At 49.8% G+C, this 19,073-nt stretch overlaps 1 protein-coding gene across 2 annotated transcripts in view; it reads left to right on the forward strand.

Annotated features, from left to right (window-relative positions):
• The window catches only part of EDN3 (endothelin 3), a 30,649-nt gene extending 22,475 nt beyond the window's left edge, over positions 1-8,174 (forward strand). The window contains exons 3-5 of one of the 2 annotated variants that reach the window (XM_072944506.1): positions 2,765-2,938; positions 4,050-4,130; positions 5,976-8,174. In XM_072944506.1, the coding sequence (XP_072800607.1) occupies positions 2,765-2,938; positions 4,050-4,056 (181 nt within the window). In that variant the 3' untranslated portion in view covers positions 4,057-4,130; positions 5,976-8,174. The remainder of the gene's footprint in view (positions 1-2,764; positions 2,939-4,049; positions 4,131-5,975) is intronic. The other variant, XM_072944505.1, reaches the window with a different exon arrangement.
• The last annotated feature ends 10,899 nt before the right edge of the window (positions 8,175-19,073 follow it).

The following is a 19,073-nucleotide window of genomic DNA, read 5'->3' on the forward strand; positions in this document are numbered from 1 at the left end:
GAATTTTGTGGTTATTGAACCTTCCAGGGTGGAAAGAATCCAGTCTTGCTGGACGAGTTTAACTCACAGTTAACAACCAGTTGCTCAATTAACAATCTTCATTTGCTCAGCCTTGTACTGGGACTGTGGCACACACAAAAGGAGGAGACCTTCCTTCTACTCTGGAGGAGCTGGTATCTACTCTAGACCTGGATAAGAGAGACCCCTGCCCTGGGTCCTGTAGGGTAGGGGCTGCCTCTGTCCCTCCTCTGCCATGCCTCCCACCCTATTTTGAGGAGTCTGTGGGACTGAAAGCCACATACCCCTTCTTCTAGGCTGTGTTCTGGGTACTTAGGATACTGGAATCTTCTACCCAAACACCCCTGAGCCCCCTTCCAGGAGCACAGGGCTCCAGCACGTCTCCCGAGGCCTGCGGGGTGGCCAAGGGGCAGCTGCTTGCAGTATGGTTGGGGGTGGGGGTGAGATGGAGCTTGGGGTGCATGTGGGATGGAGCCAAGTGGAAAAGAAGGTGCTGCTATGTTCCAGCACTGATCTCCAAGGAGCCCCACAATCCTAAGTTCAAGCCCCAACTTCCAAGGTGTTTTGAAGCCATATTTGTTCCAGTAGGAGGACAAAACTCTCTTATTTAAGAGCTTATCAGATTGATTTAAAACGTTTAAAATTTCAACCTGTGGGAGATGGGCCTCCATTGGAACTGGAACTTGCTAGGGGGCAGGCCCCTGTGGTCTGGACCACCTCTTAAGCCCTCTGGCTCACAGCGTTTTGTCATCCCCCACCCGCTCCCAGGTCAGCCAGCAGAGTGCCCACCTTGAACACCTAGGGCCTGGGGCACAGCACTTGGGGAGGGGGTTCTGGCTGTGGCCCTCCTATGAACATCCTTGGAAAGTTGCAAGGGCTTATTTGCATGCTAGCTCCTCCCACTAGGCTGCCGGAATGGCTTAGCGTTTCTGTTAACAAATACCCTGTCACCTTGTTTCCTCGCTTAAAACACTTTAGAGTGTTTTTGCTGAAGCTGAGGAGTGGCTCTGTGCACACAAATGCGTAATCAGCTGACAGCAGTTTCAAAATTGCGGGTCTTGCTGTTGATGGAAAAATGGGAGCCTTGGTTGTTATTCCTTGTGTGTAATTTTCCCCAAGAAACGAGGGACTGGGTTTAATGTCAACACCTAGAGATTTAATGTGATCCTATTGCTGGAAACCTATACCTTTAGCCAAATCTTGCCTTACAACAATGTGTGTTGTTTTGCTAAACACCCCCTACCCCATTTGCCACTCCTGAGAAAAGAGAGGGTGTTAGTGAAGGTTCAGCTCAGAATGGAACCGGACCCTACTTTCTCTATTCTGTGAGCACAGACTGCTGATCACTGGGCCCACCCGGATCCAGGGAACCCACCACAAGGCCGTGTCTTAACTAACTTGGGAGGGAGGGAGTGTGGAGAGGGGAAAAGATAAGGAGGGCAGGGGTGGTTATGTTCCTCAGTCTCCAGTCTCCAGCCTCCAGCCTCCAGCCCAGCAGGGAGGAGGTTTACTTCAAGCATCAGATCACAATAGGGCACCCCCCGCTTGGCCCTCACCACCCCAAAAATGTTGGATGGCATGTGTTTCAAATTAAATTCAATTTGATGTTATTTTGAAAACGCAGAGATGTCAGAACCCCCTTTGAGGTGGGTAATTGGTGATACTCCATGGGGCTCACAGAGACCAAGTTGGTTAATCTTGGGGACTGGCAGGAAAACCAAGACTTATTGGAAAAGTAACTTTTGGCCACATATGTTTCCTCTAGTTATTAGCAATTTGTCCCCCGAAGCCTATTCAATAGTGCTGATGAATTTAGCATCTGCTTTCAACTTTTTCCCACTGAATTGCTGGCAGTGTTCTCCCATCTCTGGAGGGTGACGGTTTGGATACACAGGAGCATAAGAAACAGATGTATACTTTTATTGTACTTGTTTTCCAAATGACACCATGACCCACCCGCATCCCAGCTCCAAATAAATGAAGCGGGTAAACAGTGCCAGACTTTTTTTTTCCTGCATAAGAAGACTTTTCCCAAGGCCAGTTCTGCGCTCGGCTGTATCTCCCAGGGCAGGGAGGGTTCCTCTGGAGTTTGTCTATGAGGAAGATGCGTGTGTGTGGTGGGGTGGGGGCAGGATGCCTTTCTAATGGCCATAACTGGATTTGTCGTATTCTCATTAGCTCAGACTGCAATCTGATGTGCACAGAGAAGGAATTTGGTGGCAGGTGGGGCAGGAGCCAGGGCCAGCCTCAGGTGGCCGGGTTAGGAAGGTGTCTAACTGGTATCAGTGGCCAGGCCCAGGCACTGCTGGCTCAAGGACAGAAACTGGGGGCAGCATTTGGGCCAGCTGAAATTTTCAAGTCAGGGGTTCCATGCAGGAAGAACCAGAGCTGCCCTGGAAGGACCCAGGATGGAGGCGTGCTTGCCTGTGGTTGAGGCTTAAGACTAAAGATGCACGGGTGCACACACCCGGTGTCTGCCGGCTCCTTCCCCAAGAGGGCTGGCCGCAGGGAGGGTGCTGGGACTCCCCCAGGGCCTCTCCATCTTTCCATCCCGAGGCCCCAGCGCACTTCCTGGGGGGGAGGCGGGAGAGTCACCAGTCCCTGAGACTTGGCTGCACCCCGCACTCATCCCCATGTTCGCGATATCCCACCCCCTCGCCAGCTCCACGCCTGCGGGTGCCCCATGAGCAGGGAGGCGGCGGCCACTCGTCCAGACTTGGCCCTGACGTTGCTCTGTCCTTTGCAGACGGACTGTGCCCTATGGACTGTCCAACTACAGAGGGAGCTTCCGGGCCAGGCGGTCGGCGGGGCCCGCTCCGCGGAGCCCACGGCCCGCCACGTGGACGCTGCGCTGCGCCTGCGCGGAGAGCGAGGACCAGGCCTGCGCGCGCTTCTGCGCCCGGAGCCCGGCTGTCCGCGGGTACGACGCGCACCCCAGCTTCGTGCGTTTCCAGAGAGCAGTTATCCTGGGCCCTGTGGGTGCAGGACGGCACTTTCCGTCCTGCTGGCTGTGGTCCTGCGGGCAGGGAGGAAGTGCGGGGGCTGCGCGGGGAGATGTGGTCCCTCGGCTCCCGGAGGGTGAGGGGTGCGATATCCCGTTCCCTCGCTGCCTTCCAGAACATCACCCACAACGTGGCCACGGCCGTGTCTGGTCTCCAGACGGATCTCTTCTGAACTGCACAGCAATTTGCCAAAATCTGAATAAGTTGCCAGCACTTCAGAATTGAAGAATTACCCCACCCTGGCCCAAGGCGTATTTTTAGCTTCTTCAGAAATAGCAAATGGGACCATCTGATCTTAGCAGCCTGCATTCCGTCTAGGCCAGATAGGCCGAAACCAAGTGAGGGCCGCTCGTGCTAGGGTGAGACATGCCGCAGCTGTCCACCTGGGTGACTCGTCACCTTACTTTGTGGCCACCCCCACTAGGCTTCTGAGTTTGAGACCCTGGAGTCCACGCAAGCTGCCGGAGAGAAACTTGTGAGTCAGTGTGGAGTCGAATAAATAAGCAGCCCCTAGACCTGCTGCATGGCAGCCGTTTAAGTTGGTTTTTACTCAGCCGGGATTCCTGTTAGTGCTCCTGGCTCCTCGTTTTCTTTGGGCCCAGATTCATCAACCGCTCCAGGCAGAACTGGTCTGTAAAGCCCCTTCCCAGAGCCATGGTGGGTGGGATGGGACCTCCAGGTTCTTTCCATGCAAGTAAAAAAAGCACAAACTTGGGGGGTGGGCGGGTCTCAATGCAGCAGGTGCCATGGTAGCCAGGGACCCAGGATTTGCTGTCTGGAAACCTCAGTGCCAACCGCATTTTTCTTCTTGGCTCCTTAACATCCGATGGATAACTGACAAGTGCTAGTGGGGTCTGTACCCGGGGAGGAATCCACCCACCGTGCGCTCAGCCTTCAGAAACTGCCTGAAACGCAGTCCTGGGGGAAAGTGCACACGTTGGTGGGAAGGAGGGAGGCATAATTTGATGCTGAAAAACCAGCCACGTGGAAATACGGGTTGATTTTTTAAAACCAGCTCTCTCCCTGCAGGAATTAAAGGACAGCGGGGAAACCTGACAAGAAAGCAGGAGAGCAGGCCAGCAGTGTGGCCCGAGACCTGCGTCCGAGGAGGTGAAGCTGCTTTCTGAGCCACTGTGCCTTTGGGGGCACAGAGACATGGGGGTTGCATCTGGTCTGCGCCAGCGGCCAGCAGGAACCCCACCTCGTGTCGGGTGTATCCACCAGCTTTAGTGCTTTGGAGAGATCGCCCCTAGGACCCGAGCCAGCTGAAACAGTGGACAGCCCGCCCTGCGTCTTAGGAGCTGACCCCCACATCCCTTGAGCTTTTGAGTGGTGACATCCAGCCTTGGATTTCCCCAGGCTTGGACAAAGTGACCACTGTTTCTTGGAGTCCAAACCCTCCGAGTCCTCCAATTCATTCTATTAATTTTTTTTAAACCTGCTTGTCTTTTTCCCTATGATCCTGGTGGTTTCCTGCAGCCAAACTGGGTTTATTTGTCACTTTATCAATCAGAAATAATTATTAATGACTGGCCCACACATCTGCGATGGGACGGTAATTTATGTTCGTAATAATGGCCTGGAGGGGGCTTGGGTTCCTACAGATACTGATCAAGGGAAGATTAAACCCTGATTGGTAGACAGGAGGCTTTCCCAGTTGGTGGCAGATCGCAGCAAGTGGTCCAGAGAGGGATCTGTCAGCACCCATAATGAGAACGCAGAGGGAGGAGGAGGGTCAAGGGGCAGAGAGAGACCTGGGGAGCGTGAGTCAGGCTCCAGCTGTCCCTGCTTTGCCTTCTCGTCCTTCTTCCTCTTTCTTCCTCATCCCAAACCCAAATCCCTCTCAGTGAGAGAGGGATGTGATTAAAACCATCCATCCATCACGTCATTTATTCATTCACTTATGCACTCACTTGACAATGATTTGTTGAGCCCCTGTGATGTGCAGGGCACCATCCCAGCTGCTGGGGACACGACAGGAAATAAGGCAAAGGTCGGCCTTCCTGGAATTTATTTCATTTTTTTGGAGGGGTAATTAAGTTTATTTATTAATTCTCTCCAATGGAGGTACTGGGGATTGAACCCAGGACCTCGTGCATGCTAGGTATGCACTCTACCAGTGAGCTATATGCTCCTTCCTCCCTGGAATTTAAAGAGTAGGGGAGCAGACAGCAAAGAAATACATAAACCATAGGCAGGGCATATGAAGGAGAGCAGGAAGCAGGCTGGGGGTTGGAAGTGTTGGGGGTGGTTGCTGTTTGGGACAGGGGTGGTCTCACTGGCTGAGCGACACTGGCACCGGAGACCTGGAGGGAGTGAGGAGGGGTGAGCCAGGGGGTGAGGAGGGGAAGAGTATGTCCGACAGGGGAAGGTAAGTGCAGAGGCCGTGTAGGAACCGCTGGGCGTCTTCCAGGAAGGCAGGAGAGGCCCGCACAGAAAAAGCACCAAGCTGCTTCTGCTGGTGTTACCATCATTCTGACTGTGTCGTTGAGAAGATGAGTGATGGCACAGGTGTCCCCCTGGGACCTAGAAGGGTGATTCTTCCCGGTCTTTACGATTCACGTAAAACTCTGGAAAGAAGCTCTACTTATTAAAAAAAAAAAAAAAGTCTTTCCTTATAAGCCACAGGCCTTACTTTCTTGCAAGACTCAGAGTTAGGGATGGCCAGACTGGCATTCTCAGAATGGAAGCTACTGCGGTCCTGTGACCATCAATGGGGTGACCCGGCTGCGGGAGGGCTCCCCGTGGCCGCATGTGTGAGAAGATGGAGTCACACCTTCCCGGGTGGATGGCAGCCTTTGAAATTGCCGAGAAGCCCTGGCAAGGCGAGGAGGTTCGGCTGGAAACAGGGAGTCAGGCTAGAGATGGGGTGGGGAGACATCTCCTTTCTCAGCCAGCAAAGAGCCCTCCTTTTGTAACATACATCTTTTTTTTCTTTTGCTCCCTTTCTCCAAGATAGGTTGAAGTCAAGGACAGACAGAGCGAGCAGGCTTTAGACCATCACCATCACATGCGTGCCGGGCATTGGGCCTCCCCGCGCTCTGCCCATTGCTCTGAATGCTTTCAGGAGCCCCTTGGGAGGACGGGCCTGCCGCAGGAAGGCCTCGGTTCTGGCTTGTCCGAGGTTCACATTTCCACCTCTTGGAGGACAAGGAATGAGTTTTGCCTGTGGGAGAAGACCCGCTCGAGGGGTCTGCACTTAACAATACAGCCCTTCCCCGAGAATGCCCCGATCCAAAGGCCCCCAGTTTCCCTAATGGGTAAAATGATCCCAGCTGAGTCCTGGGGCCTGACGCCCAGGGCTCCAGTTTCATGCAGGAAATTGTTTTTGGAGAGGCATGGCACGTGGGAAAGCTGCTGCTTTTGCAGAATAAGTGGACTCCAAGCTAACTCTTTTTGAATGTAAACACGTCCATCTTGTAACAGATGCAGCGCACATTACGGGCTCCCCAGCGTCTGTACCCTCACCTGGGCAGGCACGGGGTGTCAGTTCTAGATGCAAATTAGTCGCGCTCTATAGGAGTTGATGAGTTTGAGGCTTACAGGATTTAGGCAGAAATTTTCAGCTGTGCTTGGGTACCCACCAAAAGAATGTATCTCCAAAAAAAAAGAAGAAACCATGATGCTTGTGATAAAAAAAAGGAGAAAATTAATATCTGCGGGTTTTGGACCCCAGGACGTGCAGCAGAGAGCCTTGTCTGCTCTTTGCAGACAGTCACACCAATGAGCAGTAGACATTCCCTGGACGCCACTGGAAAGACGGCCCTGCCTCACAGCTTCTAGGGTGAATGTTTTCATGAAGAAATGTGGATCTTTGGGGAATGGCTTCAAAATAAGCCACACACACAAACGCTTTGTAAATTATGTAAATTTCTATTTATCTATATAATTGGCAACACCTGGGAATTATTAATACCTGAGAATTCGCAATCTCTTTCAGCTGCGCGCTGACAGCCGCGCTGAGGTTACCGAGCGTCTGAAGAAGATGCGCTGTTTACTCATCCATGAGTTTGGGGATGGGGCGGGCCGCCCGCCTCCCCCGGTGGATGGCAGAGAGACAAGAACCCACGTTTGAGCGTGTGCCCAGGTCATGGTGGGTGGCGAATGCTGGGGTGTTGGCCTTGACCCAGTGCTAAATTCTCCATGAAGATTTCCTAAGTTATTACAGGTATCAGAGTGAATCTCCATCACAAGAAAACGGAAGGGACTGATTTGCCGTGTACAGTTTAGAGAAGCAATTACTTATTGAGCAACTCTTCTCCAACTCCTTTCAGTGGATGTGTGCAAAGCAAAGCCACTGTACGTGGAGGGACGGTTAATTGTGTTCTGAAACCCCACTCATACTCCTTGGAGCCTGAATTACATTTTTTTAAACACATAGGCACTATTTGGCTTGGTGCCAAGATGGTGTCGCCGAGAGAAATTCATTCATTGCTGACACTCAGAAAATACTGTCAGATGCATAATAAAAAAAATCTGAAAGTTTGCTCTGATTTGTGTTTTTTTCTCACTGGTGTTACATGCCTGGTTACAAGTCAACTTTTCATGGACCCCTGGAGAGGACAGAAGGCATTTATAGCCTAGGAAGTAGATTCATCTCAAGTCAATTATGGAGCAAGATGAGGGAGGGGGCTGCTTGAATATTAAGGAGAGGGATTTAGGGACAATCCAAGGAAGATAAAACATTCAAGGTGGATGGGAAGACAGAAATTTCGGGAGAGCATTGGCTCCTTCCCCAGGCACTATCCTGGTCACCTTCATAGAGACAAACAGCTTTCTTTTCTGGCCCTGGACGTGCTGGGGCAGGATTCCAGGAATAGGACTGTCATGCATGGCCAGCAACCAACCTCAGCAGCCTTTCCAATGGGCATTTTATTTTGGTTTGATGCTCACAGTTCTTGAGATTTTGTAGCCAGAAGGGACTATGTTTTGTTTGATGTTTTCTATCAATTGCAGTATTTCTAAGCCTTCAAGACTTACAAGACATCTGGGGATAGGGGGACTGTGGGAGTGCCAGGCAGGGGTGAGTGGTTTTCATTTTCTTCCCTCCTTCCCTCCCTCCCTCTCTTTTGTGTCAAGAATTAGAGAGGGATAAATTAGGAGTTTGGGATTAACAGATACACCTTACTATATATAAAATAGATAAATAACAAGGACCTACTGTATAGCACAGGGAACTATATTCAATTTCTTGTAATAACATAATGGAAAAGAATCTGAAAATATGTGTGTATGTATAACTGAATCGCTTTGCTGTATACCTGAAACTAACATTGTAAATCAACTACATTTCAATAAAAACTAAAATTTAAAATGATTTTAAAATATGCTTAAAAAAAAAAAAGACTTGGAGACCATTAAAGGCAGAGAATTGGACGAGGAGACCCTGCTAAAGAGCCAAGAGAAATCCAGTATTCTGGGTAGATTTGATCACATCGAATCTGAGAAAACCCAAGAGCCTCTTGGTTTAATTAAACTTGTTTTAGAAAAGTCTTGACTCTGATGAACTGATAGAGCTGGGTGCTAATTTATTCTACAGGATGGGAAGCAGCCCAGGACGAACTGCCTGTGTTCATGGGAGGCACTCAGGGGGCTGAGCTCTCAGCCCTTTTAGCTGTTGTAGATCCAGAGAGGAGGTGGCGGAGGCCCAAGGAGGTCCACGAGCTGGGAGAGTGAGTCCCCACGTGGCCGGTGTTTCTGGGATCCAGTGTGGAGGAACAGAAGGGGAGTCCAGAAGCTGTGAGTAGGACCCACTACAGGATTTGCAGGCCCCAGTGCAAAACACACAGTGGTAGAGCATGTGCCTATAGGTCAGTGGTAGCATGCACGAGGTCCTGCGTTCAATCCCCAGTACCGCCATTAAAATCAATCAATTAAAATGAATAAACAAACAAAATTAGTTACGCCCCACCCCATTAAAAAATAAAAAATAAAAAAACAAATGCAGGACTCCCGGGGAAACCATGGGTAATGGTTAGTCCATTAAACCTGTAACCTGCCTCCACTAATCAAGGTTGTCAGCGTTGCTACAGAAAACTTGCTTGTCCTCTGAGGGCCCGTAGCCTAAACAGTAAGATGTTTGCCAGACGTGTGGTCCAGGAATTTGGAGTCAGCAGTGTGGCGTTCCAGCTGAGCCAGGTAAGGCCGACAGGACCACCAACCCTCCAAGCGGGTATGTGCGAGTGTGCGCGCCATACATGACCTTGGGACCTCAGAGGGCCGAAAACTCCACCCTCAGACCCCAAGCACCGCCCACTTTTAACGTGCCGAGGCCTGTGGCTTGGTTACACCTGCGCAGAACGGTTACTACACCTTTTTCCAATAACCTTTCCCCACGCCCCCCACGCCCCCCACGCTCCCCACGCCCCCGACGCCCCCTACGCTCCCCACGCCCCCACGCTCCCCACGCTCCCCAAGCCCCCTACGCTCCCCACGCCCCCACGCTCCCCACGCCCCTACGTTCCCCACGCCCCCCACGCTCCCCACGCTCCCGTCGCCCCCCGCGCCCCCCGCGCCCGCTCGCTCCCCACGCCTCAGACCACCCTGCCTCATTCTTCTTTATCCCTGTCATGCCTCGAGCTCTTTGCTTTCAAGGCAGCGTGTGCAAGATTTGCTCTCCTGTCTCCCTGCTGTGGCTGCCTTGTGAGTAAACCCTTTCTTTGCTGTCAACCTTGGCGTCTCTGGGTTTTAGGTTGTGTGTTGGGCAAAATGAACCTGGTTTGGTGACACTGGTTTGACAGTACTGAGACTTTTCAAGATGGCAACAGTAGAGCGGTAAACTAAGCTGGGGCCCCTCCGAGCATGGGACCCGGTCACCTGCCCGGTGTGGCATGCCCGTGAAGTCCAACAGAAGGGACAGTTGAGTCTGGAGACCTGGCTTTGCCACCAAATCTTTGATGGGGACCAGCCTTAAACTGAGTCTGTTTCCTTATTTATAAAATAGGTGTGATCTTATGGGCCCTGGCAACCTCATAGCTATAACAGGAGGCGAAGTGGAAAGAGACGGTGTATCTGGAAAACTTTTTTTAATCTTAAACTCACACAAAGCAAAGAGAGTCTTCAAGCCTTCAAAGTTTGCCCTGAACTAGTCAGTAGCTGCTATTTTTACTAAAAGTTTTTCACGGAAGCACATCTTTGAATGTTCCTCAAAGTAATAGAATTTGATTTATCGGAATTGTCAGGTTAGTCAATTATCCCCCCCCCAGACATGTATTCTCTAAATCCCCAAATCCTTTTATATGAATTCTTAAGTATCTCAAAGCTTAAGCAAATCAAGTTACCTGTTATTCAGACCATTATAAATCCACTTGGGTCCTTCTGTCACTGAATATGTGATTGCTTTTCTCTTCACTGGCAGGAATGCTCAGAATTGTTGAGATCTGAGTGCTATTTAGTGCAGGGAAATTGTAAGAATTAGTAACTGTGGGGGGCCAGGATGAATGAACGCAACCGCCCTTCTGCCAGGCATGTCTCATTAATCCTTCCAACATCCCAGAACGATGCACTGAGTAATTGACAAGAGGTGGGTGAGAAACGGAAGAGGCAGAGGGATCAAGAATTCATGACAGAGGGAAAGAGTCCCGCGGGACCAGGGAGGCTGACTATCGAACACGAGCTTGCTGCCTCCCCCTCTTCCTCTTCCCTTTCCTCACCTCCCTCCCCCCCTTTCTCCTCTCCCGTCTTTGTCTGAACAGACCTCCATCATGAAGTTACTTTACATCAATTCCTGTTTATCTACACACTTCGCAAGAAACCCCACGGTCAAGTCTGGCGTCCAGTATTGGTTCAACCTCCAACACCATCTGCAGAGGAGGGGTTGGTGGGTGGTGCGTTGCACCACCTGTAGGAACATCAGTCTTTCCCTAGAGTTTCTGTTCTGTTCATCTCAGGAGGGGTGTTCACATCAAAGTGTTTCTGCCTCTTCCTCCACAGTGACTCGCATAGCAGGTGTCCTCTTTGGCTGTCATGGTGTTGGATGTATATGAACCGCAGAAAGGGGATGGAGGTGGAGATAAAACCCATCTGGACCCAGAGATGAGACAAGCACCTAGGCTGCTACCCACAATAGAAGGCACTTATCGATGCTTATAATGCAATATGTAACAGGATGAAGGGGGGTACTGTCACAGTCTGGGGGTGGGGAAGGCTTCTTGGAGGGGATGAGTCTTGGAGGAGATGAGTAAGAATAAGCCAAGCCAGGCAATGGAGAAAGAGCACCCCAAGTAAAGGGCAGAGGCTTGGAGAAGGACAAGGCAAGACCCTGAGCAGCAGGAAGGCCAGGAAGCGGGGGCTGTATTAGCATCAGGGAAAGGTGGAAGAGAGCAGAAGTGGACAGAAAGTGAGAGGGATGAGGAATTCATGACCACACCCATGACACAAGGAGCCAACAGCAACTCTGTGACCCTTGGACCATCTCAGCAGGCCAGCTCCCCGTCTGAACCAGATGCAATTTAAAGGGGGTGCAGTTGTCTATGTCATAGAGGTTTTTGCTTTGCTGCTTTCAGACATAGCCCTGGGCTGCACCTCCTGATCTCCCAGACACTATCTCCCGGAAAAGAGGGGTGGCCGTCTAGCATAGCCCGCACTAAGCCTCTGTCTGCTTAGGCCAGGAACCTGCATCATCGCACTGTGTTAGGTCTAACACACGCGGTGATGCTTCTCAAACATGTTGGATGAGTAAATACCCATATACATGTTAAGTAGCCCTATAGAGCAGGGAGAAGCAGAATTTCCTTGTAAAGGAACAGAAAGTAAATAGTTTTGGCTCTCTGGGCCACTCGGTGCCTGTTCAGCTGCTCTGCTGTTGCTGTGGAAGACAACCATAGATGACATGTCTGTCAGCGGTCTTGGCTGCATTCCCATAAAACTTCATTTGCCAAAACAAGTCAGTGGGCGAGATTCAGCTGGTAGGTTACAGCTTGCCAACCCCTGCTGCAGAGAGCTCCATGAGTAGCGGGTTTACTGTGTCTTTGCTGTCTGAGATGTCTTTATTTTGGAATTTCTGAATGGTAGTTTGGCTGGGGATACAATTTTAGGTTGATGGCTGTATTCCCTCTGTGGCTTGAAGATACTCTTTCATTCTCTCCTGAGGTCAGTTACTGCTGGTGGAAAATCTCTGAGACCGACTGCCCTTCCTGCCCGGGTAGTCTGTCTGCTCTCAGGTGCTTCAGGTTTTTCTCTTTGTTCTGATACAATCTGCAGTTTCAGTAGCAAGTGTCTAGGTGGGGATTTTTTTCCCCTCCAGTTTCTAGCAATTAGAACTTGGTATAACTTTTCAGTCTGAGGATCCTCATCTTCCAACTCCTGTTTTAAAAGTTTCTGGAAGACTTTTAGCTCTCCTCTCAATACTGCTCTGCCATTCTTTCTCTCTGGAGTGCTTATTAATTGAATTTCATTTAAAGTACGTATTTTCTCCATTTTGCCCTTGCCAGCATATTCTATTTTTTTTCCTTCTTTCTTACTTTGAGTCTGAGTTTAACCTAGAAAATCCAGACCTATCTTTAGGAAATGACTTTAAGTTTTCTAGGAAGCAAGTTTTTGCATAAAGCTTTATTCCTGTCAATCAATCCATAGTTTCTAGGGGTTCTCCTCGTGTAAGGTACTATGCGGAGTTTAAAACACACACTAAATTTTCCCATTTATTCCAAGTATGTGCCACCTTTAAAAATCTTCAGTGTAATTCCATGATATGGGTACTCTCATTGTCCTCATCTTACAGGTTATCAAGAAAACAGAGACGCAGAGAGGCCCCTGGCCCACGGTCACATGGCTGGGGCTCAGTCTGCACCTGTCTGTGCTGAGCTCACTGGTGCTTGTATGTAGTTAGTTAATGGCAAGAAACAGGAATTAAGGATCATGATAATTTTATGAAGATTTTGTAAATCAAAGCATTTGACAAATGATACTCTTATGTGATTAAAAAATTAAAACTACAAAAAAAAATATATATCGGGATGTCTGGTGCCCATCCCTGTCCCTGCCCACCCTGTTCCAGGTAGTCATTTTTGTTACTGTCAGGTTTTTCCTTCCACTGTTCCATTGTAAGAACATGGGCAAATACGAACACCCGGACTTGCTTCTCTCTCTCGCAAAATTTAGTGTACGTATATAAAAAAGAGAAACTAGTTTATACTGTAGAGTACAGGGAACTATATTCAATATCTTATAGTCACCTATAATGAAAAAGAATATGAAAACGAATATATGTATGCATATATATGAGTGAACTATTATGCTGTATGCCAGAAATTGACACAACATTGTAAAGTGACTATACTTCAATTAAAAAAAAGCATACAACACTGATTTTTTTTTCTGAAAGCACTTTTTACACCAAATGTATGGTTTCTTTTCTGACACTAAATAGGTGTCATGTTTTCCAATTCTATGACACCAGTTGGGTGTCAGTTCAATCCAATTTTGACACCTGTGTACCTGGAGTAAGCATCAGATCCTCCAAGTTAAGGGCTCAGTCCCACAAGACTCCCACTTCAGATGCCAGCACGAGTGGGGCCCCCAGGTGACGCACATTTCTGCCCAGCTGCCTACCAGTTTGGGTGTTCTCACCACCCAGGCCTCCCCATGAGGTTTGGTAACTCACTAGAAGGGCTCACAGGACTCAGGGAAGTGCTCTGTGAATACGACTCGGGAGCAACCACATGGAAGAGATGTGCAGAACGGGTTATTAGGGGTGGGGGTGTTGGGCTGGCTCAGGGCTTCCATGCCCTCTCCAGGCCCACCATCTTCCCAGCACATCAGTGTGTTCACCAACCCAAACACTCTCGAACCCTGTTGGTGGTTTTTAATTGAGGTTTCATTATGTAGGCATCATTGAATCACCGGCCACTGGTGGTGAATTCAGTCTCCAGTCCCTCTGCCTTCCCTGGGGGTCATAGGGTATGGCTGAAAGTTGAAGCCATTTAATCATGGCTTTGTTTTTCTGCCATCAGCTCCCATCCTGAAGATACCTAGACTCCCACCCCTGAGTCATCTCATTTGTGTATAAAAGACAGGAAACTCCAAAGATACTAGGAGCTCGCTCGGTGCGAGACACTTGGCACAAAGACCAAATGCTTGTTTCTTATTATACCGTAAACCCACAGAGGTTTTGCACTTTGCTGTTTTTGCTCCTTAAATCTAGGAGGTGAGTATACCATGGTTTATTCAACTGATTCCCCTTTGATGGACAGTTGGGTTGCTCTCAGTATCTTGTTCTGACAAGTAATGCTGCAGTGAATAAGCCCACAGTGGTCATTTCATACATGTGCACGTCTGTCTGCGGGTTAGATTCCTAGACATGAGATTGGTGTGTTCAAGGGCACAGACTTCATAGATGTTTTCATAGTTGAGGAATGTAGTATCATCCCCCTCTGGGTAGTTAATCTACTCGAGGCTCCTCGCGGTGAAGCAGTTTCCCTAAGGTGACGTGGCTGATGAGGTAGGAAGGACTCAGATTATTTAGGAGCTGGGGGCAGAGGTGGGGCGGGTGTGATGGGCTGGAGGGAAAGTGCTGGTGGGGTAAAGAAGTCTTCTGAGCTGGAACGTTAGGGAAAAGAGCAAGTGGAATGAGGACTGGTGCAGAAGGGAGTGGGAGCCATGGAACGTTGCTGAGGGCCTCTCCTGCCCCATAGTGCTCCTGGGGTGACTGGGTCCTTTTTGGAATTTCGGTAACATTGGGAAGGGCAGTGGGAGCTGTTAAAAACAGAACATATTTGCTTCTTCCAGACTGGCGAGTGAATGGGCACACAACACCACACACCTGCAGCCACTCACACCTCCTCACGCCTGCCATGAGCCGCCCCAGGAGCCTCGCTGAGGGCCTCCTGTCCTCAGCCCCTTCCCCTGGTCCTCCCTCACAGGGGGCCTCAGGAGCCGGTCTAGGGGGGCTTCCTTCTCAGCGGGCAGGACAGGAAGCCAGAGGGACAGGTGAAGGATGAGCTGGGGACCTCTTTGCTACTTCATGAATACTTCGTTCTGAGCATACGCTGTTGTCATTTTGCTCATCCCTTGTCCCTTCCACTAACTAGCCTCCTGCACGAGGGCGGAGTTGACGGCTCTGGTGCTCACCACAGCGACCGCAGCACTCAGACCAGCACTTAGCGCCTGGTTGCGCCCATGCTTGGAGTGAGCTTAAGCACAAGGAGAACCGCTGGGTCGCTGCCTCCATCCGGGTCTCGCCGTCCAGCTGCAGAGCGAGCAGACAGACGGAGCCTGGTCAGCTCGGGAGCGAGGAGCAAGCTGGCGCCCTCTCTGAGACTTACAACAGGTACCCGCTGACTGACGGCATCTTTCACTGTTTCAACCGGAGACCATGTTCATCCATTTCTTGATTCAGACCAGGGCTGATTGTCCCCTTCGGAGCAGTTAGCCTCTCAAGGGCTCACTTTTTCCATCTGAAAACGTGAGAATGCTTTCCCAGAGCTGTTTGCAGCTGTTGGCAGGCCCTGGTCACTGTCGTTTTTAGAAGTCTCGGGCCACAACACGTCGAATACGCGAAAGTCCACACATCCACGCTAGACAGTTTTGAAGTGGGTTGTAAAGTTTCTGAACCATTTATGTTTTTCTTTGGACACATAGGTGGAATTAGGCTCGGTAAAAGTAGAAGAGATAACTATATGAACTTTCTCACGATTTTTAACATGTTGGATTTTAATTAAGGAGAAATTCTTCATTTGGCACAGGTGTGTGAAATTTGACTTAACTCATGGCTACACATGGGTAGAGGAGTTTTGCTGTTGACTGGTTGACATCATGCTATGTTTTGAATGCATTTAATGAAGCATTTATCAGTTTTGTTTTGCAAGGTTTTGTTTCTGTTTTGGAGCCAATAAGTTTCATTTTTTTCAGTCCTAAAATGCAGGCCCTTGGGAAGTTACTAAAGCAAAGCCTTGTTTCTACAAGGATGTGCCTAGAGGGGTGAAAAATCGCTCTAGGCTGCCCTTGGGGTTATTTTCTTGTTGTTGTTTGTTTTGCTTTTGCCAGTAGGAATTTTGGTTCTTATGGGTCTGAGTTTTGGCTAAATTCAAATGATCAGTCTTGAGACTTCAAGCAAAATGCTTAAAGTTTGATTAGCTTCTGTTAACAGTCCAGCTAGCCATTACTTTTTAGCAGGTCGTCTCAAAATTTGGTAGCTTAAAATAAATAACCATTTATTATTTCCCTCACAAGTCTGTCGGTCACGTGAGCGGTTCTGCTGCCTGGGCTTGGCTTCTTTTGTGGGCTTGTTTATACACGTAGCATCAGCTGGTGGCTTGGCTGGGGACGGGCTGGTCTCGTGTGACCTGAGCTCAGCTGGCCCAGCCCTGCTCTGTGCGGTCACACGTCTTCCCGCAGGCTAGCTAGGGCTGGCTCTCGTGCCGGAGGCAGGAGTGCGGGAGAGCGAGCAGGTGCAGGGTCGCTGGGCCTTGGCGCCTCCACACTCTGCTGCTGGAATAGGGCACAAGGCCGGCCAGACTCAGGGGCACGGAAATGGACACTCTCTGCTGTGGGGCCACAGAATCACACTGCGAAGGGCGTGGAGGTTGAAAGGGGCAGAGAACAGGAGTTGCAGTTGGGTATTATCACAGCTGAACAGTCAGTCCATCATCTGTGTTTCACATTTCAAGGAAGTGGATATTCCTAGCAAGAAATAGTACCTGAAATGCTGTCTGTCCAAGACAGTGCGAGCCATGGTGCCCCGACCTGTGTCAAGTGACAAAGATGCAAAACGTACACTTTTTAAATTGAAATATAGTCAGTTTACAATGTGTTAGTTCCTAGTGCACAGCGTAGTAATTCAGCTATGCATATGTATATGTTCTTTTCATATTCTTTTTCATTATAGGTTAGTACAAAATATTGAATGTAGTCCCCTGTGCTCTACAGTAGGACCTTGCTGTTTATTTTATATATAGCAGTTTGTATCTGCAGATCCCAAACTCTCAATTTATCCCTCCCCACCCCCTTTCCCCCCAGTAACCATAAGTTTGTTTTCTGTGTCTGTGAGTGTTTTGTAAATCAGTTTGTTTGTGTCAAAATGCACGTTTGCTGAGATGCTCTCTTCCAGCATTAAGCTGGGTGGTGTCCACGCGTTTGCGCTGGTCCCGGTGTCTTATCAGAAGCCACCATTGCTTGGGCTCTGGGCTCTGTAACTCTGCTGTTAACTAGTTGTCTGACTTGGAGCAAACGAGTTAGCCTTTGAGCCCCAGCTGCTCTGAGGATTGGAGGTGGCAATGTCAGCTTCCTCACAGGGTTGTCGCGTGGACTCTGAGATAATCTGTGCTGCTGGGCACCTCGAACGTCCTCAGTGCAAGCGACTGCCATCCCTCTTCTCACTGGCTGTCCCGAGCCTGGCATCAGGTCTGTGCTCAAGGGAATCCACTGAATGGATAGATGGGAGACCTGTTTTTCCAAGAGCAGAGCAATGGAGAGCTTGTGAGGAAAAGAAGGCGAGGGAGTTGGCTGGGCTTTGGGGATTTCTTGAGGAGCAAAAAAGGCCCCCTGATCCTGTCGCGTGTCAGATGCCTGAGTTGTGATGTAGCCAACGGGTGAATAACCCAAAATGATGGAAGGGTGGGAAGGGGGCATTTTCTCAGAGCTTTGAAATGCTGCTTTCCTCTGTTAGAATAGCTGACCTGACCCACGATGGCAGCACAGGGTAACATAATGTTACTGGAGAGGTGCCGAGCTCTTTGGAAGCAGGCATGGGTGAGGGGCGGGGCTGGAAGACATGCAGCTTGGTTGCTGCAGGAGGTGGGGGGCATTGATGAGAGAGGATTAACATGTTCTCAGGAACAGGAACTGGCTGGGAATGATTCCTCTGCAGGCCCTGGTGACATCTGAAATGGGACACTTTAGGGCCACTTTGGCTCATGGGGAAGCTTCTGGGCATGGGAATTCCTGAGCCCAGATGATGAGAAAATCCTCCGAAAACTTTGGGATTTGGGTCCCTGCAGCTGGGTGGCAGCTGTGGTCCTGGAATTGGAGCCAACTGCCAGTGATACCCACCTGCCCCAGTACCACATTTTCCCAACCTCATCAGGCAGGCCCAGTCATCTCTCAGGAATGTGGAAGAAGCCAGAAAGGGGCTGTTTGTTGGAAGGGTTAGGGAGACGGGCCTTCAGCCTGAAGGCTCCCAGAGGCTTGGGGTTAATTACCAAAAGGACCTCAAATAGCAGAATTTGTGCTGCATTTTCGCCCATGCCTCAATTAAATCATCCTCTGATGTCACATCTTCAGCATCCTCAGAGTTGCATGGTCCACGCTTGGTAACGCGGGCTCCATAAATTTCGAGCTTGTAATTGTTCTGACAGGGCATGGACTGGATCTTCACTTCAAATTATCTATGAAAAAGCAAATTAAGAGCATAATCCTGACTGCATGGGGCATGCCTAGCCTACTTCCAGGACCAAACGCCATGCCTTCACAGGACATCTGTTAGTGTGTCATCAACTAGTCGGGTAATGACCGGTGATTCTTTTCCAGGCCCACCAGAATTCTGGTGGGCGACATTCTCTCAGTTTTTGTCGTGCTTGTAGCACTTCAAGGAGCTCTTTACACCTGTTTCCTGTACAATGCACGTGGAATACTGATTCATCCACAGTGAGGCTGAGACGGAGTTAAGGGCTCAGGTCTGGAGTTAGGCGGCCTGTGTTCCAGTCCTGGTTCTGCCACTTGCTGCCCTGGTTGGGTCCTTCATCTCTTTGAGCCTTGATTTTTCCACCTGTAAAATGGGGGCTGATAGTAGTGCCCCTGGTGGGCCTCCTGCTAACAGTCGGTAGCCGTGCACCAGCTTTGCAAGGGGATCACCTTCAAGGTAGAACCTACAGCCCCGTGCAAGCCTTCAGGGACCTGCAGTCTCGGCTCACATCTTGTCTGCAGCCTCAGGGAAGACCGTAGGCCGGAACCACCCAGGTAGACACTCCTGAATTCCAGACTCACAGAAACTTTTAAAATAATTGTTTAATTGTTGTAAGCAAAGGGTTACTACTCATAATAGTACAGACCTATAGGGTTATTCTGAAAAAGGATGAGTCAACGCAGAGAGAGTGCTGAGGACCGTGTAGCGTCCAGTAA

This window comes from Vicugna pacos, chromosome 19 (genome assembly GCF_048564905.1).
Source record: "Vicugna pacos chromosome 19, VicPac4, whole genome shotgun sequence".
Lineage (NCBI taxonomy): Eukaryota > Metazoa > Chordata > Mammalia > Artiodactyla > Camelidae > Vicugna > Vicugna pacos.